At 42.7% G+C, this 23,886-nt stretch overlaps 1 protein-coding gene across 5 annotated transcripts in view; it reads left to right on the top strand.

Annotated features, from left to right (window-relative positions):
- LOC133134957 (probable phospholipid-transporting ATPase IA) overlaps nt 1–23,886 on the top strand; it is a 102,956-nt gene that overhangs the window by 55,708 nt on the left and 23,362 nt on the right. For all 5 annotated transcript variants that reach the window (XM_061251607.1, XM_061251605.1, XM_061251608.1 and 2 more), the window contains 6 exons: nt 3,815–3,879; nt 10,350–10,522; nt 10,828–11,011; nt 13,400–13,510; nt 21,980–22,054; nt 22,745–22,867. In XM_061251607.1, coding sequence (XP_061107591.1) covers nt 3,815–3,879; nt 10,350–10,522; nt 10,828–11,011; nt 13,400–13,510; nt 21,980–22,054; nt 22,745–22,867 — 731 coding nt within the window. The remainder of the gene's footprint in view (nt 1–3,814; nt 3,880–10,349; nt 10,523–10,827; nt 11,012–13,399; nt 13,511–21,979; nt 22,055–22,744; nt 22,868–23,886) is intronic.

A 23,886-nucleotide genomic window follows, 5' to 3' on the forward strand; every position in this document is an offset into this window, starting at 1 on the left:
AGAAACCAATCCTGAAAGTCTGGGTCGAGTTTAGCATTTCTTTGATATAGGATCTGCCACTCTGAGCAGGCTTGTCTGAGGCTGTGAGCTTTGCTATTGACAACATTGCGTTTAGCGGTGTAGTCCTAATTGGTCTCCCCCACAATACTAAATTTTGTATTTATGTGTTCATATAATCATTTTTAGTTTTTATTTTATTGCGTGCATGTGGCCTGTGGTCTCCGAAATGGAAATTGTGGTGACAAAATAGCAGCCTTACATGTACACATACGTATGCAAGAGTTGGATGTGAACATGTGTAGTACAGAGTTGGATGTGAACATGTGTAGTACACGGGTCTCCATTATCCTGCATTATCTGCAGGCTTTAAGCCCTCAGATGTGGGGATATTTGCTAAATCTCTATAGCCTGACTGCCTCACACAGCCGAGGGCAGGAAAGGTGAGTATCGCAAGGCACCCGGGCCACCTACCGGCCAGTTGAATCACCGTTTTGTGTTCTCCCTCAGAACCAACGTGCTAGCTGAGCCGGTGGGGGAACGTGTTATTCCAGGTCCGGCAGCCAAATGGCTCGCTCTTTGAAAGTCTCAATATTTATTTTGTTTTACGGCTTTTCTCGAAGCCAAGACACGTGTTGCCGGAAACACTGCTACGTGGACCTTCCAAGCTCATTCACCAATGGCACCACAGCCTTGAAAAAGGTCCAACTTGGACATTCTTGCAATGGTAAAAAAAGAAAGCAGAGCCTGATAAGGGACCCAGAGTGGCATGAAAGGGCATGAACAGGCTGGGCCCTATGGCCCGGAATTAGCAATGTCCTTCACTGACTATGACCACACTATGTCCACAGAAGTAGGCCACAACTGATTCTGTCCCATCATTGGCTTAATTCGGTAATGAGTCCCCACAGGGCACTACTGCATTTGTGCTCCTTGGCCCCTTGGAGGCTACAAGTTAGCAGCTATTAGCAAACCGTGGGCCTCTCCATCAATCAGCACTAGCTATGCTAATAGGCTGTGTGATTTATGAAGTGCACATTGGCAAACATAATAACAATAATCATAATACATAATTATTTATTAAGTCATTATCCTAACCCGCTTATCCTGAACAGGGTCGCAGGGGGGCTGGAGCCAATCCCAGCATACATTGGGTGAAAGGCAGGAATACACCCTGGACAGGTCTCCAGTCCATCGCAGGGTACACACACCATTCACTCACACACTCATACCTACGGGCAATTTAGACTCTCCAATCAGCCTAAACTGCATGTCTTTGGACTGTGGGAGAAAACCGGAGTACCCGGAGGAAACCCACGCAAACACGGGGAGAACATGCAAACTCCGCACAGAGAGGCCCCGGCCGACGGGGATTCGAACTCAGGACCTCCTTTCTGTGAGGCGGCAGTGCTAACCACTGCACCATCCATGCCGCCATAATGCATAATTACCAATTCATAATTAAACATAATAATTTGTTTACTCAGCTGCAGCTTTTATCCAAAGCAATTGATCTTATCATCAGTACACTGGGGTTTGAACCACCAACCTTCCACGTTCCAGTCATGTACCTTAGACACTATTGACAATAAACAGGGTACAATCGGTCAGCAAATTGGGTGAAAAATCAGGAACAGAAGAAAAAAAAAAAAAAAAAGGGGGATATGAAGTGTTAAGTGTCAGGTTCAGTTTTCAGACTGCTTCTTAAACTGTCCGCGATTTTAGTTTCTCTATGTCGTAGAATAGATTAGCAGCACAAGTTCTGTGCTGTTTAAATTAAATACATAATTTTTATTCATATTATTTATACAATTCAAACATTGTACATTATGGCAGTGCAATATTAGCTAGCACCATGCTAGTTGTGTCATGGAGTAGACTGTTGTAGTAGTAAAACTGAAAGTATCACACTTAATTTTGCCATACACCTGGCAAGAATGAGGGGACTAGCTATTATACATTACAATTGGATTACTAAGATTATGATAATTAAAAGGGAAGAGAAGTTATACAGTACAGTAATAGTCATACCAAGCATCACACTCACAAACAGTACTTAAATCTATGGGGGCCTACAGTTTGAGTCTACAGTTGTGACAGACTTGACAAGTGCAATTTTAGTGCTTCACATGGCCTGGAATACGGACCCAAATGGTCCTCACAAGTTATTACTCTCTAGACAACAGGAGAACAATAAGTTAATGCATCTTGATAAAAAAGCATAGGTGAGTAATACATGGATAATTTTGGAAATAAGGCTCAATTTTTTTTTTTTTTTTTTTTTTTTTTTTTGGTGATGCAGCTGTCCAATTAGGACCCCCCATCTCCCTCTCCGTACCTTTTATTAAATGCGTGTATCCCCCTCACATAAAACCTGAGAAAATTGGCCTCTTGTTTTCATTATTAGAAGATTGCCCAATTTGTTCACAAATTGTCAAGTATAAAAGATAGGCACATGGGTGGAGATTGTGTCAAGGGTTAGGGTTCAGAAAGTGAGGGACACATTTTCTATGCCCTGGTGAAGGTCCCTTCTCCCCCTTCTTCCTGCTCAAACCTCAACTGCCTGTTCGTCCAGCTTCAGGATTTTTGAGGCCAGAAAATCCCAAAGGAACAACTATTCAAGCAAGAGAGACATAATTGGGCCATAAAATTGTCTGCGTTCCTGTTGCTGGACACATTTGTCCAGCTGTTGGCTGCTGGATCATTTCTGGTAAATTGCCTTACACCTGAAGTAAACACAGGATCTCTCTATTTCTCTTTTCCCTCGAGCCAGACTCCCTCCCAATGTAATTGCACATAAAAATGCAGGGAGAATTAGAGGAATAGTCAGCTACATTCCTGGGAATCACACCCAGAACCTTCTGCTTACCACTATGCCATACTGCTGCACTATGTACAGTGTTGTTGTTGTTGTCTAATCTGGTCAAAATTGGTTTGTTGGGTGATGATGTTACCTGGTCCATTAGGTGCACTTAGCTCTGAATGGAGGGACCCATGTGGATATAAATAAGTTCCTTTGGGGTGGTCACTATACTGTCCCTACAGTTGTGTTTGGGCCCTGTTGATTATTATCCAACTTCCTGTGGGATCAGTGCTCCCCTCTGTGTACATATGTCTGACTGTCTATTTATGCAATTTTCCTAAACATAAGTAAAAATTAAATATTTATTGCAGATTTAAGATGATTTCCAGGCCTGTGTCAAATATGTACAGTGCAGTCTGTAAGTATTTGGATAGTGACAAGCAATTTTTTTTTCTTCCTTTTGGCTCTGTACTCCAGCACATTGGTTTTGAATACAGTGCAGACTGTCAGCTTTAATTTGCAGGTATTTACTTCAATATCAGGTGAACCATGAAGGAATTTCAGCCCTATTTTATACTGTACGTTGTCCCCAATTTTTGTGTGTTTCCTGACAAAGAAATGTATATTTTTGTCATTGTGTCATTGTGTGTTTTTTTTACATGTAAACTTGTATATAATTGAATTCACCAAAGGAATGTTTTCCAGTTTTTCTATCTTAAGTATTTCAAGTATGCATTTGAAGCATTTGATGATTTGTAGTAAGTCAACCAAAGTGCAATATCTCTGTGACTAATGTTATGTTTGCCTAACTTTCCCATGCTGATCTGAATCAGATATTTCCAAGGCATAATTTAGTTACTGATTGGTAGGCTACTCCTCCTTTTTGCTTTGATTAGCCCCACACCACAGACAAACGTAATTTTCTTTGTGTTCTAATTGGGCTGATTCCTTGGTCCTCGTGGTGGCTCACACTGGTGGGCAGGTCTGATTGTCCCCCTTTCTTTGTTTCCATAGGGCATTCCTGCAAACTTCTTACCAAGAACATGGGTCTTCTGGTGATCAATGAAGATTCGTTTGACGTGAGTGTGTCCAGGGCATTACAGGTTCTTTACAGTATGTTGCTAGAAAACATTTAATTATGGAACTACTTATTAATAACTTCCTGCTTTTTAAAATATTATCTTTAATAAATGGAGAGTCATTACAGAATTGATAGGTACACTTAAGTAAATTGGTTACTTAAATACAACCTTTGTCATAGAGTGATGAAATTGTGTTCTGCTAAAAATATCAATTAGAGAAACTGACATAAATGATGAAATCTTTAAACCCATTTGTTCAACATTTCATGCTCTAGCCATGGTAGTTAACCCGTTCAGTCCCAAGCCCAATCTGAAGTGGCTTCACTGAAATCCCAAGGGGTTTTGGCCAAGATACCTCCTCCTCCTTCAACCGTGCCCACCCTGCATTTTTATATATCAAATCATTATACCTTTTTATTTTTTTGTTAGCTCTCGCTAGGAAGGAAAAGCAATTTTAAGATTCAGAGGGAAAATAATTCCCTTTCAATTCACTTCACTGTAGGCTTCTTTTCCTTACCTCCTCCATTGCAGTATCTAGCATTCTGCTGCTGAAACATGAAATACTCAAAACATTCTTGCATTATTATTTTATATAACTGCACAATGCCTGCATAAAAATATGTTTTGTTTTTGTTTCACTCATCACAGCATTTGTTTTCTCTGTTTAGGGCTGTTCCGAATTAGATTTAAGCAGTGTGTAATGGTTGCCTGAAATGAAAAAGGTGTGACTTTGAAACTTTCTTTTTGTTGAACAACTGCAAGAGTTTTGAATCAGTGTCACTGAAGAGGGTTATTTTACCCTTTTCCTTTTTTCTCCCTTGGTCTCCATTTGTACCTTTCTACTCTCTCTCGCCATCTCTCTCTGGGACTATTACAGTTGTCATAACATGGTTGTTGAGCAGGTGGGCTTGAAGAGAAGTTCTGACCTTTGACCCAGGTAATTCATGAGGTCACAGCTCAGGGCCTGTGAGACAGAGCCAACCAAGAATGCTTCACTGTAAGGTGGATGGATCGGCCACTCAGAGAGGACAGAAAAACTGTTTGGTGGCAGTGAAACTTCAGTCAACTCAGATAGCGGCATGACAGACCATGGGGGGGGCTAAGCCACTGAGCGCTAACTTGTAGGAGGCACACTAGACGTTCGACAGAATACAAGATGCATTGCTTTTAGTATTATAAAAGTACTAGTAGTACTTAAAAAAGTATTACTTAACCAATAACAAATTTCAATTAAGAATAATTACAGTAACTCTGTTAGAATTATATATGCAACCAAAATAAACGCACCCCTGTGAGTGAGTGTCTGTACAGTTGTACATACATATATGTGTGCATATGTGGTCTGTACAGTTGTACATACATATATGTGTGCATATGTGTTTGTGTGTGTGTCCGTCCATGTGCTTAGTTTGAGTGTGTGCTGCCATGTGTGTATTGAGCGAAATTGGTTTGAATAGTGGTTCGCAGATTTGGTCTCATTAGGCAGATTATGTCAGATAAACGTCACTGTTAAAATATCAGGGAATAGAAAATGTTCAAATACACTGCTGACAGCATTCCCTCCAGTGCATTCAGCGTACAGTACGTTGGAGCTGTCCCAGTGTTCCAACACCAAAATGTGAAAGGGCACAGATTGATTTGTATATAAAAAAAAGGAGATGGAGACAGAAGTGCTGAAGGGTCTTTCCCTTTATGACCCATAAATCAATTGGGGTTACGTCCCCATGGCCAAGTTTGGCAACAGGTGCACGGAAGAGGCCCTAAGCACATGCAGATATTCCTTTTGCCTTGCAGTGGGGAAAAATAGTATTCTTCTCCTACAAAGGCCAAAACAACATTTTGGTTTCGACCATATAATAGTGACATTAATATCCCAGCTACACCTCTGCCTCAGTAATTTGGCCGCTGATAACGAAAGGAATCCTATTACTGATTGAGTGACATTTACTGTAGTGCGGTAGCATTTAAAAATATTGCAGGAATTGTCTGTACCTGTAGTTGACAACAGACATAGCAATATCCCTATTGAGTTCTCAGTAACCATCATCCATGAATTTATGAATTTACAGCTCAAACAGAAAGTTATTCAGTTAAGTTATCGGAAAAGACATTACATCATTAAGGGTACTTTGAAAGCACAATGGTCAACCATTGAACAGGCAGTTTCTAATTGCCCAGCTGAACTTACATTTCTGGCACTGTTCAGGGAGAAGTACATGCATGAATATCAAAAACGCATTAAAATATGTTTTATTGTACAAGAATGTGAATGTTTTTATTTCATGAAACCACGCCATTGGAAACATGCTGCCCTTGAAAAGGTGTAGATTTTCAGTGAGCCATGATACATATATGTTATTGAAGTAACTCGATGTAGCACAGGCCATGCAGATGTATTGGGCTCTTTGGCCTATTGGGCTTATATTTGGCTCTTTGGCCTAATTACAGGAGATTGTTAGTCATTGCCAGACCTTCAGCTGTCAGATGTTGGGTATGTTGTTTAATCTGCTCCCATTGCCCCACGTAACCTGAATGGCCTCCTCCTGGCCCTCTCAGTAGATCCTCTCTTATTAATTTCCTCTGTACCCCTCTCTCAATTTCTGTGACACCCGATGCACTGTGCTCCAAATATTTCCCTTAGCTCAGGTTTCCCAGCTTTGTTATAGCAGTTCAGGGCCAAGGGGTCCCTGAAGGCATGATCTACAACTTTGAAGTGGCTGAACCTCCACACCCAACTGCTCTCCCCCACATGCCCCGAGTATTGCACTCAAACGGTCATTAGTGTTCCACAGGGGCGGTCAATGAGGGTGTCTGTATCCAACACTTGAGGCAACACTAACCCTCAGTGAAAGGCCCCATTTGAGATCTGTAATCCCCTGGATACACACATTCGTCCTCGCATACATGTGGATACACAATTACACACACAGATACACACACATACTCTCTCTTTCTCTCTTTCTCTCACTCTCTCTTTCACATGTACATTCAGATGTTTATTTGTGGCCAAATTCCCCTTATGTGTATTCATACACCTTGTAATGCAGCTTCAGAAGATATGCATTATCCAGTCACTCATTACTAATTTTTTTCCACGATCTCCCAGCCAGCGTGGTCAGATAATCTCGGTCTGTTTGCTTGCTTTCTGTTTTCCAAGACCACGGTGGTTCTGCGGGTTCAATGAAGCCTTGAGATGGCACCATCAATCAAAGAGAGAGCGCATTGGTTCCCTCGTTCAGGTGCTGCCAGCAAACCTGCGATTTGGCAGGTGACCTCGCGGCTTTGGCACGTCTCTGCTAATTGGCAGGGGGCACTCCATCACCTCTCAGCCAAGCTAAACTGCCTGGTTTGTCTTGTGGGAGATGTCACCCCAGGGACCTTTGCCCACTGCTGAACAGAATAAGCGTTCTCAGCCAACATGGCTGCCTTCCCCTCTGTTGTCTGGGTGAATCTTATGTTCTTGATCACTTTGTCTGTACGTCTGGCCTGTCTGCTGAGAAAGCTGTCTGGAAAGCAGAAGTATAAAAACCCATTCACGTCATTAATTCTAGCAGAACATAATAAGTCAGAAAATGGTGAACTTTTCTCCAAATCAGCTCGTTGCAATGTACATCTGGCACATGCTGAAGTGGTTGGGAGAAATGGCCTGAAACTATTCTAATGGTCTGTTTATATTTTTTTCTTTTTGTATCTTTATCTAAGACCTTCAAACAGGTCAAATCATCCAAATGCAAGAATGTGGTCCCCAGCTTTATCATGTTTTTAGCTTCAGTGCATCCAACAAAAAGAGAAAGCCCAGAACATCATGAAAATGAAAAGCTCATTCCAGCCAGGGCAGCCTATTCTGAATATTGCAGAAATTTGAAAGTCATCTTGACAGGAAACAGGAACAGGAAAAAGTGACCACCTCTTGGTCTCAGCCGGGATTTGCGTGTAGTGTGTTGTTCCATTAGGACTGAAAGGCACAACGTTCCCAGCTAGAGCCAAAGGAAAAGTCGTGCCCAGAGGCGTTGATGGGTTAAGTCAACTGCTGATTTACCCGTCTTTGATGATAATGTATGCGTGGCCACAGTCATGGAATAAGCCATGATTTTTCTTCTCCAGAGGAGCAGTAGAACCAGGCCATGGGTTAATGACTCTTTCCCAGTCTTCGCCATGGCAGCGTCTGTGCTGATTTCATAACTAAACCTGCACTGTACTTGCTCTGTCACCTCAGAGAATGTGACCCCTTAATTAATGGAATTGAGAGAGATTTTTAGCTGCTGAACACGCAATTCATTTCCTGCCAGGAATACTACTGCGGAAGAGAGGGAGAATTTTTCTCTCAACATGAAAAATGGAGCTGGTTTCATGGGAGCTTGAGATGGGCTGATTGGTGATTGGGGCATCTGGCATCCTCACCTGACCTTGCTTGTCTTTTCTCTGAGTGTGTGATGCTGGCCTTTCCATAAATATTCAGAGCATTTTCTTGGATCTGTCTTGTGTGCACCATTAAGCTGTGCATGGGGGTGGGCATTGGGGAACGTAGCTGTACTTATTTCCAAAATGAATGTATAATGGAGTTCTGCGGCTGGTTAATCTTTGTCTGTGCTTCGATTTTAATTTTAATTTTTGTTATTTAAAACATATATTTTGTGAACTGGCCATCCACCAATTGCCCCTACTGGCACTTCACCACATCTTCTGATGAAATTATTAATTGTTTTATTTTATTTGTTACACTTACAATTAATGTGATTATCTAATCAGCCAATTGTGTGGCAGCAGTGCAATGCATACAATCATGTAGATACAGGTCAGGTTCAGTTAATGTTCACATCAACCATCAGATTGGGGAAAAAAATGTGATCTTTTAACGTGGAATGATTGTTGGTGGCAGACTGGGTGGTTTGAGTATCTCAGAAACAGCTGATCTCCTGAGATTTTCACGCACACTAGAATGTCGCAAATAATAAAAAAAGTGAGCAACACTTCTGCAGACAGAAACGCCTTGTTAATGAGAGATGTCAGAGGAGAATGGCCAGATTGGTCAAAGCTGACAGGAAGATGACAGTAATGCAAATAACCACATATTACAGCAGTGGTATGCAGAAGAGAATCTCTGAACACACAACGCATCATAACTAAGTGGATAGGCTACAGCAGTAGAAGTCAAAAATAAGTCTAATAAATACCCATTAAGTACTCACTGAGTGTATGTTGGAGGAATAGTAATATGCAAGTATAATCCTACACATAGTGTAACAGGGTGCCCCAAAATGTATCATTACCTTTGTCACCGGATTTTGTGAGCTGAAGTTGTGCTCTTTTGGCTTTGTTACGGTAAAATGTAGTCTCAAAAATAATTGACTGGATGAACGACCAATATTCTATGTAAAGGAACATAGGCATTTTTTTGTAACGCAGCATAAGCACCTGTGGATACAGGGACTTGCAGTATGGGATGCTGAGCATTAAATACATTAATGTGTATGTCCTAGCCAGCCATTGAGCTCAAAACACATGAGACTTTTCTTTGGCTGGAATTCTAAGCATTTTGGTGCCTTAAAGAGGGCAGCTGCCTTTAAGGAAAACAACGTATATCCTTTTCACGGCTGTCAGTGATTTACGGTCTTACAAAAGTGTACTCCTCGGAGTAATGCATTTTACTGAATAGCAGTCATGAACAGGTAATAACTTATATCTGCAGGAGAAAATGGTAACAACTTTGATCTCTCAGCAAAGTTTTCAGTCCTGAGAGAAATATTATACTTTGGAATTTTCTGTATGACCAGACATATTTTTTGTGGATTTTGTTTTCTGACATTTGTCGTGCAAGGTTTTCAAGAAAAAGGTCTCATTTGGGTGTCTACAGTAACAACTTATGCTTTTTGGTCCACTCTCCTCTCGCAGCAGAAAGAAAACTGTTTTCCACTGTATTCCTCTTTGCCAAGCGATAAGAATGATGATTTGCTTTTAAGGAATGTTAGAGGGTACAACTGGCTGACATAGTTTAAGTATCTAAAGTTCTCTTTCAAGAAGTAAATGGCCTGTAAAAAGATCCAGGTTTATTTTTGACATGAACGTAGTCCAGGTTTCATGTTGAGTAAATTAAACTGCCTCTTAAAATTTCATTAAGAATTAAACTCAGTAGGGAGTAAAATGTTTACATACACACAAAAATGAATTGTTATTGTTCACATTAGTTTCTTCTTTTTGATTATCATTATTGGGGCTGGTGTTATTTTCAGTTATTTGTTGTTGTTAGTTTTTAATTGCCTATCAACTAAACCCATTTTAATTACTTTGTTTAATGCCTACAATTTATTGGAAATTCTTCTTGTTTAAGTGTATTGCATACCTGAAATTTTTTACATTAAATGGGAAAAGGGTGAAAATCCTCATTCTCCAACTGGTTAATACTGAATGGTGAAAGGGTTTCTTTGGGGATGTAGAGCACAGAGAGAATGACACTCATCTCTCCACAGGGTGCCAGGGAGGCCCTCAGCCAGCATTGCAGCATGCTGGGAGATCCCCTGCACAAGGACAGTGATTTTGCCCTCATCATTGATGGAAAGACACTACAGCATGCCCTTACCTTTGCGGCTCGCCAGCTATTCTTGGACCTGGCACTGTCCTGCAAGGCAGTCATCTGCTGCAGGTAACTTCTGCTTCCGCATGGCTGCCATTGAGATGCACGTCACAGGCTGGCGATGCCTGGTTTACGGGAACAGCCCCACAGTAGGACATCCTGCAGCAGCTGCATTGAAAGGAGGTTCTGTCCATCTCTGCTGAGGCTTACAGAAGAAATATCACTTAATCACTTAAAAAAGCCTTTCAACAGTGGAAGGGGGTGGGTACGAGTTTAGCAAACCTTGAGTGATGTACACCTGTTCCTGTCTAACTATAGTGTGCAAAAATGGTCGCAGGCCTTATGAATTTGATGCGTTTCCCTTTGGGCTACAGGGTGTCCCCGCTGCAGAAATCTGACGTGGTGGAAATGGTGAAAAAGCAGGTTCGGGTCATCACGCTGGCAATCGGTGACGGTGCAAATGATGTGGGCATGATCCAGACGGCGCATGTCGGCGTGGGCATCTCGGGCAATGAGGGCCTGCAAGCTGCCAACTCCTCTGACTACTCCATTGCCCAGGTGTGAGGGGTGGGCCGGGGGTGTGCATGCTCAGGCTAGTGTGCAGTTTGGGCCATGAGGTAGGTCATTTTTCTCAGGCAAGCAGTTAATACACGGGTGTGGTCACTTCCTGAATTTCAGCTGTTGGCTATAGGTGCAAAGAAACATTGGTTCTAATTTGTTCTGAACTCTGATCTTATACCCTAATCTCCTTTGACATTCATCCCTTTGGATGAGATGGTATAGGCCACACTGTATCCGCCACAGCAACGGTAGGTCTCTGAATTCACTGTGACATCTTTGAAGGGTTCCTTTTTTTGTTGTTTGCTGTGCATGGATTTCCTGTTCATGTTTATTTTCCTGTTCTTTCCTGTTTTGCACAAGCTCAGTGGTTTGGCCTATAGGGAGGGAAATCCAGCAGTATGCTACTTTACAGGACATTCTCTGTGCTATGGCATCAGATTACTGCAATAGAGAAGGTTACATTAGGATTCAGTTGTATAATGGCCTGCAGGAACTCTTAACAGTGAGAAACAGGGGTCTTTGATGAAAACAGGCTTGTTTTACAACATGGAACGAAAGCCAATTTTTCTTTCACTACAGTAGTATCCAAGCTATCTGGTTCCATGCCTATTACTTGTCCAGTTACTTGTTACATATACTATTTCAGGGGGTTAGTGTGTCAACCATGCTGATTTTGCTTTCTTGTTCAAACGACCCACTCATCTGACTAGTGTGTATTCACCAAAAGGGAATTGGTTTTAACTGATGCCTTCCTTCATTTTCCAGACTTTGGAAAGAGAACTCTGAGCGAGAGATTTATAGCTGCATATAAGCATGACTGTAAATCACTACCTTTAAGAACTGTGGCATATCCTCTTGTGATTAGTACATTTCTAGCTCCTAAGTTTTTCAATACTGACAGGACAGTGGGGCAGCCTATAGCAACCTATAGCTATAGCTAACCTTGTGCTTGACTGAGGCCTAGAAAGTTGGTGGTTCAGGCCCCAGTGTAGCTCCAATAAGATCAGTGCAGCTCTTGGGCCCTTTAGTAAGGCTTCTAACCCCACATTGCTCCAGGAGGGATTGTGCTTAGTCTAATCAACCCCAAGTCACTTTGGATAAAAGAATAATTTTTAGTTGGGTTATCAATACACCTCATACTAAGTACAGAAGCCTTTACAACAGTGAGTGCAACCAAGTAACCATTATGAAACTAGTTAAGCATGATTACAACAGTTTTGCTTGGCCACAAAATAGCACCTTATTGCATTGGTTAGGGTTTGTGATCTCATTCACAAGTCACCTTTGATCATAACCTGAATGGCACAGTGTTAGTCCTTCAGTGGGTTTCTCCGGCAGATTTCACCACATGCCTGGAGCAAAGCCATTTGATCTCTCCGTACCTCAAGGAGTCAGGGCATCCACGTTGCAGTAATGAGGCAAGAGGCGTTCGGTGTTCCGTTCCGCCCCACCCCACATTTCCAGATTTATAAATTGTGTGTGGAATTTGTGGGGGATGGAGGTGGAGGTGGAAGGTTGATGTGGCCAGAGTTGTGTTTAGACATCCAAACACACAATTTGAGAAAAGTCAGAAGGTACCACTGCAAGACTGCCCCAAACTATGGTGCCATCACAAGCACAGTTACAGTTACCTGAATTAGTGACAGCAAAATTGAGATTCACAGCACAGGCACATGAGCTAGACAGTCTCCCACCAAAAACATTCCTTTTTAAAGGAGTAACTTGGTGGTTGACACTTGCCAGTTGTCTTTAGACAACAACAAAATAAATAATGTTTTTATTATTCAGTCATTTAAATACATTTTAAAACATATTTTTATAAGCCTAAATTTCCCACGATAAAAGTTCACCCAAACTGTCTGGGCGTGGTAATGAGAACGCTTCTCCAAAACTAAAGAATGGACATATTTAATACTTTCATTGGGTTTCTTCAATGAGCTCTTGTGCAAATTGCATATAAAAACCTTGAAAGTGTGACCAACCGATGTTACTCCTTTAATTAATGCTAGAAGAAAACAAATGTTTAATGATTGAGTAAAAGTTGTTGGAAAAATATAAGCCTTTTATCTGTCAATCAGTGATTGATAGCTCCTTGTATCTCCATCCAGTGTTTGGCTCCATGAACCCTCGCCATCCCATTAAAGGCATGATAGCATAATCAAACCAAGGTGTGAAATGTGGGGAATGCATTTTTTAAGGTCTTGCTCCTGCTTCCCGCAGCAGTCCTGCTTTGCTGGGTGTCAGTGATGATATGTTATCCCAAAGTTACCACAAAGTCCCTGGTGCTACTAGCGGCAACAGACACCGTGATTCAGAATGCCACCCGTAGGCCAGTCGGTTCATTTTTTTTTTTATGTCTCGCTCCCTCCCTCCTCCCGTCTGCAGTTCAAGTACTTGAAGAATCTGCTGCTGGTCCACGGCGCCTGGAACTACAACCGAGTGACCAAGTGCATCCTCTACTGCTTCTACAAGAACATTGTCCTGTACATAATCGAGGTACGACCCCGCTCGAGAGCCTGTCCTGCAGAAAAGCCCGATACTTCTAGACACAGCCCAGGCCTCGCACCGATAGCGGGGGCCAGGGTCTGCCCTGATAGGTCAAAAGGGCGCCTTTCAGCACCATCCATATCGCAGGGGATGGTGTGATTTACGACTGGACATTGGGGCTCCGCAGCCAACGGAAATCACACGTCTGGAATTGGTAAGAGTGTCCATAGTGTCATGAGAGGTGGAAGGAAAATGCCTTGAGTCGAGGAAATGTCCTATTGTGTATTTGGGGCACTCGACGCTTGGTATGTTATATGTGGTATCTTACTTGTATTAATTAACACGTATTAAAAAATGGTAAAATCTGAGTTTTCTTGGAAACGGTATTTTGTCAATTTTGCCAAAGGGTTTTTTTTTTTCTATGCAAACTGTGTCAGTATATGCCTCATATATACTGTGCTATGCAACAAACACCATATTTGCATAGTTCAAGTGCAGTTAGGCTTCACTCTAAATATAGGGCATTTTAAACATTCTTTTTTTTGTCTGCTTTTGTTTTATGCTTGGTGGTAAATTATACTGGACTTCAGATTCCCTGCACGCCCTCCTTTATCAAAGCCCAGACTTAAGGAGCTGCCAACAGACCCTTTTTTTATCATGTTGTGGGATGACTCTTGGACCATATGCACTGCGCTAGAGACTCTTGGCACTGCTTGTTCCTAGAGTTTGCTCTAACAGCTGTTCTTATAGTTTTTAGTCATTTTAGTATGCTGCTAGACACAGTGTAATAGCTCCTTTAGGCAGTGGTGTTCAAACTAGTTCTTTCTTTTTCTGCTCTCATTTGTTAGTATCCACAAAGCCTATGGTGCTATGAATCTGACTAGATTGACATTTAATGTGAGCTAAGTCCGCCCCAACTTTTCAGAATGTGCTTTGCTAATAATGCAATGGGTATTTACTCTTTTGTTTTTGGGGCTCCAATTGGCAATTTAAATGTGATTCACCTGACTGGCCTGCAAAGGTAGCTGCTGGAAAATGTAAAAATATCTTGAGAAAAGTATGCATAAAGGCAGCTACGACCATGTGGATACCGTAAGCCAGGCTTGATGTGTGTCAGACATTTTACACTGTTTAACAGCATGCAGGAAATACCTCTCAATTCAAAATACAAAATGCATTTCATTGCATTCAAGGAAGGGACAACATTTACATCTTTTTGGAAGGTTTTGTTTCAGTGTTGCATTGCAAACTTTAAGATTTTCAGATTATATTTTAACATTTTGAATATTTTGCATCAAGGTGTTTGGTGTGCTATTCAGTGTGTGCCATGTTTTCATTTTACATTACATTACATTAATGGAATTTAGCAGATGCTCTTGTCCAGAGCGACGTACAGTTGATTAGACTAGGCAGGAGACAGTCCTCTCCTGGAGCAATGCAGGGTTAAGGGCCTTGCTCAAGGGCCCAACGGCTGTGCAGATCTTATTGTGGCTACACCGGGGATCGAACCGCCGACCTTGCATGTCCTAGTCATGTACCTTAACCACTATGCTACAGACTGCCCTTTTTTATGTTTGATTAAGGATTAATTTGCCACCTGCCTACGTTAATCATACAGACTTCTAAAATAAGGTACAACAGCTTAAGGAATTTGAATACTGACATGATTTAAATATGACATGCTGAGAATTCTGTTCATATTAGTAAATGTGCATTAATTGATACACATCGAGGGTACTGTTATGTGTGCACTGTAGCCAGTGGTTGTTTAGCTCCAGTTAGCCTCTGACTGTGTATCAATGGAACAGGGAGCAGCATCCATGCCAGTGGGAGCAGTTTTATGTTGCTGTTCTCCTGCTTCCTGCTACCTGTTTTCCCTAAAGGGAGATTTGTAGAATGAGTGTTTGCCAAAACTGGCCAACAATATTAAGAGCACAAATCACCCTTAAACCAAACCACAGCCTTTTCTCTCATATCTCTTTCACGTTGAATCTAAAGGAGAGGCGGTGTAACTGCCCTGAAACACAATTTTCCATCCCCCTTTTAGCTCTTTCACATTAGCCTCCAGGCCGCTGTCAAGTACCATAGACGTGTACGTAGACCTCTGCCTTCGCAGGTTAAGGCTCTCTGTAAGCTGACTCCTCTGACACACAGGAGATATATCAACCTTTTGTCCCAATTGATCTTTTATCCCTCTCTATACCCCCCCCCCCTTGAGGGCTCAAAGTACATAATGGTAGAAATTCTGCTCATTTTTCAGGACTCTAATGCATCAAGGTGCCTGCATTGACATTCAAGACATTTGTGTCCCCGGGGAAGGCTGAAAGTAACATTTGTCGGGCTAATAGGTTTGCTTTTGTGGATAGGTGTAGCCGCCTCTCTCCCTGGCCAGCGTTTGAGCCGGCACAATGCAGATGCTCATGTAAACAAGGCCGGGCATCTCGGATGCCGCTGTTTATTTCAGCGCTTCCCACTTCCCTCACTCACTGTTATATTCCGCTGCTTTCAGAGTTTCCTTTTCTTTATTTTTGTATCCTTTTGGGGTCCAAGGATCTCAGAATGAAAGGAAAAATAACGGTCCTATTTTTTTGTGTGTGGGGGGGCGGGGGTGAATTATTTCTTTCCCGAATGAACTCCTATAGACGGCTCAGTATAATGGGGCCACTCCAAATTGTGAGACCAGCTGCCTAGCTGTTGTCCTCTGGCTGTGAGACCTAGCATAGTTGGAGGTCTCCAGGGAGGGTGGAGTGCACAAGGTCGGGGATGGGGGTGGGAGTATCTTTTTCCCGCACTTCATGTTTGCCTCACTGTAGAGATGGAGCAACACCTAGTTCTACATTAGTTTATTTGACAGGGACAATGCACATGGGCCACATTTTTGTAAATGTGCCAGAGTTGGCCAGGGCTCATTTTCATCTATAGTCCCTGCTACATGTCCGTGGACTATAGGAGGAAACCGCACCCTTAGAAAAACCATGCAAACTCAGGAGAACATGCAGAGAGAATGCAGGCCAGCTGGGATTACATTTACATTTACATTTTAGTCATTTGGCAGACGCTTTTAATCCAAAGCGACTTTTCAAGTGCATAGGTTCTTCCACAAGTCAAAGCATCACATCCATAACTAGGAAAATACATAGGAAGTGCTGTTTTAAACATATAGTCATCAAAAGTGAATTTTTTTTTTTTTTTGGGGGGGTTAGACAAGAGGGATAGGGATATCAGAAAGGGGGGCGGGGGAAATCAGGAGGGAGGACTAAGGTAGAGTTTGAAGAGGTGTGTTTTTAGTCGAAATAGGGGGAGGGATTCTGCTGTCCTGACAGTGGTAGGCAAGTCATTCCACCACTGAGGAACCAGAACGGAAAACAGGCGTGAACGTGCAGCTCGACCGCCAGGTGCTCGTAGTGAGGGAACCATAAGGCGACCAGAGCTGGCAGACCAGAGTGGTCTAGCTGGGGAGTAGGGAGTGATCAAGGATTGTATGTAGGGTGGGGCAGTTCCCTTAGCAGCCTGAAATGCCATTACATTTACATTTTAGTCATTTGGCAGATGCTTTTAATCCAAAGGGACTTACAAGTGCATAGGTTCTACCATAAGTCAGAGCATCACATCCAGAAACTAGCAAAATACACAGGAAATGCTGTTCTAAACATAGTTGTCATCAGAAGTGCATTTTTTTTTTTTTTTTTTTGGGGGAGGGGGGGGTTAGACAAGGATAGGGATATCAGAAAGGAGGGGCAGGGGAAATCAGGAGGGAGACTAAGGTAGAGTTTGAAAAGGTGGGTTTTGAGTCTGCGTCGAAATAGGGGGAGGGATTCTGCTGTTCTGACAGTGGTAGGCAAGTCATTCCACCACTGAGGAACCAGAACGGAAAACAGGTGTGAACGTGCAGCTCGACCGCCAGGTGCACATAGAGAGGGAACCGTAAGGCGACCAGAGCTGGCAGACCGGAGTGGTCTAGCTGGGGAGTAGGGAGTGATCAGGGATTGTATGTAAGGTGGGGCAGTCCCCTTAGCAGCCTGAAATGCCAACACTAGGGCCTTGAAACAGATGCGTGCGGCAATGGGAAGCCAGTGGAGGCCAATGAGAAGCGGGGTGACATGAGCCGACCTGGGCTGACTGGTGATCAGGCGGGCTGCAGCATTCTGGACCAGCTGGAGGGGCTTGATGGCACACGCTGGGAGACCGGCTAGGAGGGAGTTGCAGTAATCCAGGCGGGAAATGACGAGCGCCTGGACTAGGAGCTGGGTGGCTTTCTCAGTCAGGAGATGACGGATACGGCGTATATTATACAGAAAGAACCTGCAGGTTCTGGCAGTGGAGGATACTTGTGGAGCCAGGGTGAGGCAGTTATCAAGAGTCACCCCAAGATTCTTTGCCGTACGGGAGGAGGAAACTACAAAGTCCTCAACAGTCAATGAGAGGTCGATTGACGGAGAGGACTTAGCAGGGATGTAGAGAAGCTCAGTTTTGGCAAGGTTGAGCTTCAGGTGCTGGGAAGTCATCCGCGCAGAGATATCAGCCAAGCAGGCAGAGATCCGTGTGGTGATTTGGGTGTCGGGGGGGAAGGAAATGAAGAATGCCAACACTAGGGCCTTGAATCAAACAAGGCCAAAAAGCTCCAAACAGTGTTGAGAACAAGGTTAGAAGGTAACTTAGGACCAAGGCTTTGTTTCTCATGTTTCATTGTGGGTTAATTTGCACTAAATTGTATTCTGAGTATTATAGTGATAAGTAAGTAAGTAAATGTGCAACATGCAGGATAAGCCATTCGATCTACTCAAAAACTAATATCACGCTGAGAAACAGGATAATGCATTGTCAGCATTTCAGCTGGCTTAATTCCCACTGAGAACACCTTAGGTCCTGACTTAACACCTTATATACTGACTAACACCTTTGACCACTGACTTGCAACTTGGGCCGACCGATGCTTTAGGCCTTAATTAACCCTTTCAGCCCCCCTTTCAGGCGAGCAATTAGATCTGCATTATGACCAACACTACACTTATCAACACTGCTGACTGACACTTTAGACCTTAGTCAGTCTGACATATGAGTGGCATTTATGGCATGAGTACAAGAGCAGAGGGCAACGGACAAGGAAGAGACAAAAAAAAAAAGTAGAGGTGAAAGGGTAGACTAGAACAGCCTACAGGTGCCGCATTTTGAGAGCCTCAAGTTGTCATGCATCCCCCTTCCCAACTACCCCCCCCCCCCCCCCCCGATTCACAGATTAACTTGATATTTACCAACCCTTCTGTTTTCCTTTAATCCCCCTTTCTGCCTTTCTTTTTCTTGGATTTTCGAATTAGGCCTTAATTACCATTTTTGGAGCTTGCTATAGCTGGACACATGTCAATCACATCCTTCCCTTTCTGTCCATATTCTTGCCAATGCCCACCCACCAGCTTTGGGACTGTGCTGAGATCACTGGGTTTTGATAATGAATACCTTCTATTGCCCCCCTTAATCAGCAAAGAACCACCATCTCCTACCCAAGGCTTTCAGAATGTGTAGTGAGAAAGAAGGTTTGCCCCGCTTTTGCTGAAGGGCTCTGGACAGGGTGTGTACCCGCCCTCTACAAAATATGAAAGTTCAGGCGACGTCTGTTGTGGAAAATATATTGTGGAAAATGACATTTCTCTTGCTATGTGAATTATAAAGGAGATGGCAAAGTATCAAAAGTATCACACAGTCCTCAAATAAATCCACACAATTCGTATGAAGAAAATGCATTTAAACAAGCCATTTGCAATTCCGTGACGTTAGGAATCACAATGATATGCCTATTTGCTTCAGCACGGCCCACCTCGTAGCTGGGCACAGACTGCATTCAGTTCAGCCAGCCAATCATAACAGAGGTTCATTGATATCAATGTGTCTTAAAGGCACAGCCTCTTCTTGGTAAAGCTCACGAGAGGTGCTGGAGAATAGACATTTACAACCGGATATAGGTTCTTTTCATACTTTAAACCACACAAACATCTTCTTATGGATATCAGGACCTAACATAAAACACTGGAAAGGTGTACAATATTGGACCTTTCAAGGACTTTTTTGATATACTGGGTTTGGTTGGAGGTAAAGACTTGTGCCTGTACTTGCCATTGGCAGGTATACATTATCTTGATAATGTCGGCCCTGAACTCTCATTAATCAAGGCTGAAATTATTTACACACTGACCCACCCTGCTAGTGAGTCACTACTCATTGTGTGGCTCCAACAGTGTATATAGCTCTGGTCTCCACTGAATTTAACATGGTAGAAGCAGCGGGTCTCATTTCTGATTCAGGGGACTGCCATAAAGGAAAGTTCTAGAACACTTTGTGGATGGCATTATGGTCACATCGGGGAGGTGGATGGTCATCCCTGCTGCCTTTTTTTGAATGGGCGTCTGCCATGAAAGAAACCAAAGTTGAGCGGTGCCAGTCCTATTGAAAACAACCTCGCAGTGGACCACGTCTGACATGGGGGAGCAAGCAGTAGACATTTTGTTTTGGAAAGGGAAAAGTGTCACATGTCAGCCCGTGCGATTAGGAAGCCTGGTGTAGAGGTGATTGGTAGGGGGGAGAGTTCGCTTGGGGGGCGGGGGGGCCTGGGGGTTTGGCTTTGTCAGGCCATGTAGCAATTCTCGCTTTCATAATGAGGTTAAATGAAGCGAGGAAGGGCTGTGCTCCGGTGGGGCAAAACACAGCAGTCTAAATCTGTTCAACAAAGAAAGAGTGTGGGGCAGAGAGAGAGAGGCTGAGTGAGGGAGAGGTTAAATAATGAGGGGTAGAGAGTATGAGGGGTAGAGGGTAGACCGAAAAAATTAAAACTCCTCATTTTTAGTTCAGAATTTATTCAACAGGCTTGCTTGTGTTTGAACATTTATCTGGTGTCTTTGGTCAGTTAGTGGCTCTGTAGTCTTGGTGAAGGGTTTGTGAATTAGTGTCGGAGTGCTCCTGTCCTGAGACCTCCATTCTGTCTCCTTCTTGCCTCTTTTAAAACAGCCAGGGCTTCAAACAGTCCACTCGTTCCTTTTCCCAGATCTCCAAAACTTGTTTTTCCGTAGCGTCTGACTGACTGAGCCATATGACTAATCAAGAGAGGTGACGATAAGATGCCTTAATGTTTCAAATATGTTTCAAATATTCATATTTCTTCCCTCACCGTTCCAGACTTCAGCCAGAAAAGCGAGCCCCTCCAGATCCGGGCAGGCCACAAGCCCCTCTGCCTCTCTCTCATAAGTCATACTAAGGCAGGGCGATGTTGTTGGATGGTGGGGGGGAATGTGGAGGGGGGAAAATGTTTATTTGATATATATCCATATTTAATCCCTGACTAAATCCATGAGAAATTTTACAACATTTAGACAGCGCCTTGAGGTCTTATTCTTCCCTTGTCTGACTCTCTCTTACTTTCTCACTTGTTTGCACTCTCTCTCTCTCTCTCCCTGACTCACTCTCTCTTCCTCTCCATTCAATTCAAATGGAGCTTTATTGCCATAATAAATAACATTGTCTTGCCAACGCATAGTAAACATCAATAAAAATAATTATAGAAATAATCTTTCTCTTTCCAGTATGTCACCACAGGGTGATATGTCTAAATTGGTCTTGTGAAAAATAAATAAGATCAAGGAGTGTTGCTGTCCAGTGCAGTTTTGCCCTGATTTGAGGGCAAGTATCTAATGTAGTTTCATGTAGACCAAGTCATTCAAGGGTCCTAATGTATGAATGCATCCAATGGCATTCCAAGTGTTCCTTTCATGGAAGGGATTTATTATTGGTATGTTAATAATGTTTTTAGTCTTTGTGTCATTGTATTCAGACCTCTATTTCCATAATGAGCCATACTGTGTTCATAAAACATTCATGGAGACTCTGTATAGCCTCGTCCCGCAATATTCCCTTCACTGATGCTTATCAGCGCAGAGACAAGATGCTATCCGCAGCTGTCGGTGACAGAAAGCATGCATCTGGCCAAAATTGGGGGCAGGGGGGAGGTAAACCTTATCTGCAGATGCAACATTATGGCCCTCCTCTTACATGCTCCCTTGGGGTTGTGCAGGGTTGGCCTGTGTAATACCAAAGAGGTGCTGAATGCAGGGTCCAGGCCAAATAAAGTGGTTCTGTGTTTAGGCTGAAATTATTCTAAGCCTACTGTAAAGTCCATTAGATTCACACCTGCTGCATCTTTCACTGAGTCTACTAATAGCTAAATGTCATATTCAGTTTACAGCTCTGAGCATCTTACTTAAATTTTTTGCCTATGAGGGTGACTTCACCATATTGTGAGTATTTCTATGACATACATAACATAAGGAACAGCAGACCTCACGGTGATGTCATAGACATTCCTTATCCTCCATTTCAGTTACGTCTACATTACGATATCATGCCTTAAAGTAGGTTACCTCCATGAACCTGGTGTCTTAAAATGTCACATTTTCTGGTTTCAGTAACTATCGTTTCTTCCCTTCTCCATCATAGATCTGGTTTGCCTTTGTGAACGGTTTCTCCGGTCAAATCCTGTTCGAGCGCTGGTGCATTGGGCTGTACAACGTGGTGAGTTCCTGTGATTTACTCTTCCCATTCCCAACGCCTGTGAAAAGGGGTCTGTTTCATTCTGCCTCCCCTGGCGATTCCTAGGCCAGAAACCAATTTGCTGCGGCACCCCCGAACAGGATCCCTTTATAGCAGGGTTGTGTCATCGACATCCTGAAAAATTTAGCCTTTATTTACGACCCGTCGTCGAGTCCACATCCCCTCGTGCCAGAAAATATGTACTATATGTGAAAGTAGAACAGCCGTGCATGCCCTTAAAAGCACACTTCAGCTGCTGTCGAGTAGCGCACGAAGCAGTAGGATGCAGCCAGAAAAGGATCGCCAATTAAACAGTTTTGATGTGTGGGTCCCTCAAGGCTCTCTACTCTGAACCCTATCTATCGCATTATCATGTCATTATCATGATCATTATTATTATCGGCCAGTTTATATTTGGACCATTTTTGTATAGTTTCAGTAATTGGTGAAGAATTTTGATTTAGGTCCATTGCATTTTTCGTGAAAGGCCATCAAATAGTCATCTCCACAGTGCAGGAGACCCTGATAATATGTGGGTGTCTACAAATAGGACAAATACCACTGTGATCTGATGATTTCAAAGGCGTATGAACAAAAGGGGATTTGCTAAAGTGTCTTTCTGTGTGTGTGTGTGTGTGTGTGTGTGTGTGTCTGCATGTGTGTGTTGAGCAGATATTCACGGCACTGCCTCCACTTACTCTGGGGATATTTGAGCGTTCCTGCAGGAAAGAGAACATGCTGAAGTATCCGGAGCTCTACAAGACCTCCCAGAATGCAATGGGCTTCAATACCAAGGTATTACCGTTATCCACTGCACATATATCGGTAATTGTCATGTCCCATAATAATGGCCGTAATGTATGGAAAGAAAATTTGAAATCTCACGTGAGATTCAAATCGCTTATGAGAATTGAAGGCTTGGGTCTGATGGTCTTTGGATGTTTTTTTCAAGAGGCAGTGCATGTTGCATTTGAAGTTTTTCCAAATACTCTCTCCCAAACAAATGCTTTGTGCTTGATGAATGAAGAATGAATATTAATTCTTCCTGAATACAAAAGTCAGAAAAAAACGTTTTGAAGAAATCCTTTGATCCAATATTGTACCCAATAATTTAGGCATGGGAGAGCAATGTAAAGTCCATAAATTAGATAAGAAGCAAATTTATGAGACTTCGGATGTGAGGTATTATCTTTTCAAAGCTGTCTTTCTAATTTTAGCAGCTATAAATAAAATGATAATGTCTGCTTATTTGCCTCTTTGGAATAAAATTTGAATAATTTTCCCGTAGGAAAATAATTCTACATTCTAGCCTTTCTCATCCTTTGTCTGTTACCCTTCTTCCTGCCTGGATGAAGGGAAAAATACAAAAACTGAGCACTTTATTAGGTATTTATTAGACTTATATTTTAGACTTCTACTGCTGTAGCCTATTCACTTATTGTGTGTTGTGTGTTCATAGATGCTCATCTGCATACCACTGTTGTAATGTGTGGTTATTTGTGTTGCTGTTACCTTCCTGTCAGCTTTGACCAGTCTGACCATTCTCCTCTGACATCTCTTATTGACAAGGCGTTTCTGTCTGCAGAACTGCTGCTCCCTGTTTTTTTTGTTTTGTTTTTTGCACTATTCTTTGCAAACTCTAGAGATTAGTATGTGTGAAAATCCCAGGAGATCAGCAGTTTTTGAGATACTCAAACCAAGCTGTCTGCCACCAACAATCATTCCACAGTCAAAGTCACTTAGATCATATTTTTTCCCCATTCTGATGGTTCATGTGAACATTAACTGAAGCACCTGACCCGTATCTACATGAT

The sequence above is a fragment of the Conger conger genome, chromosome 8 (genome assembly GCF_963514075.1).
Source record: "Conger conger chromosome 8, fConCon1.1, whole genome shotgun sequence".
Lineage (NCBI taxonomy): Eukaryota > Metazoa > Chordata > Actinopteri > Anguilliformes > Congridae > Conger > Conger conger.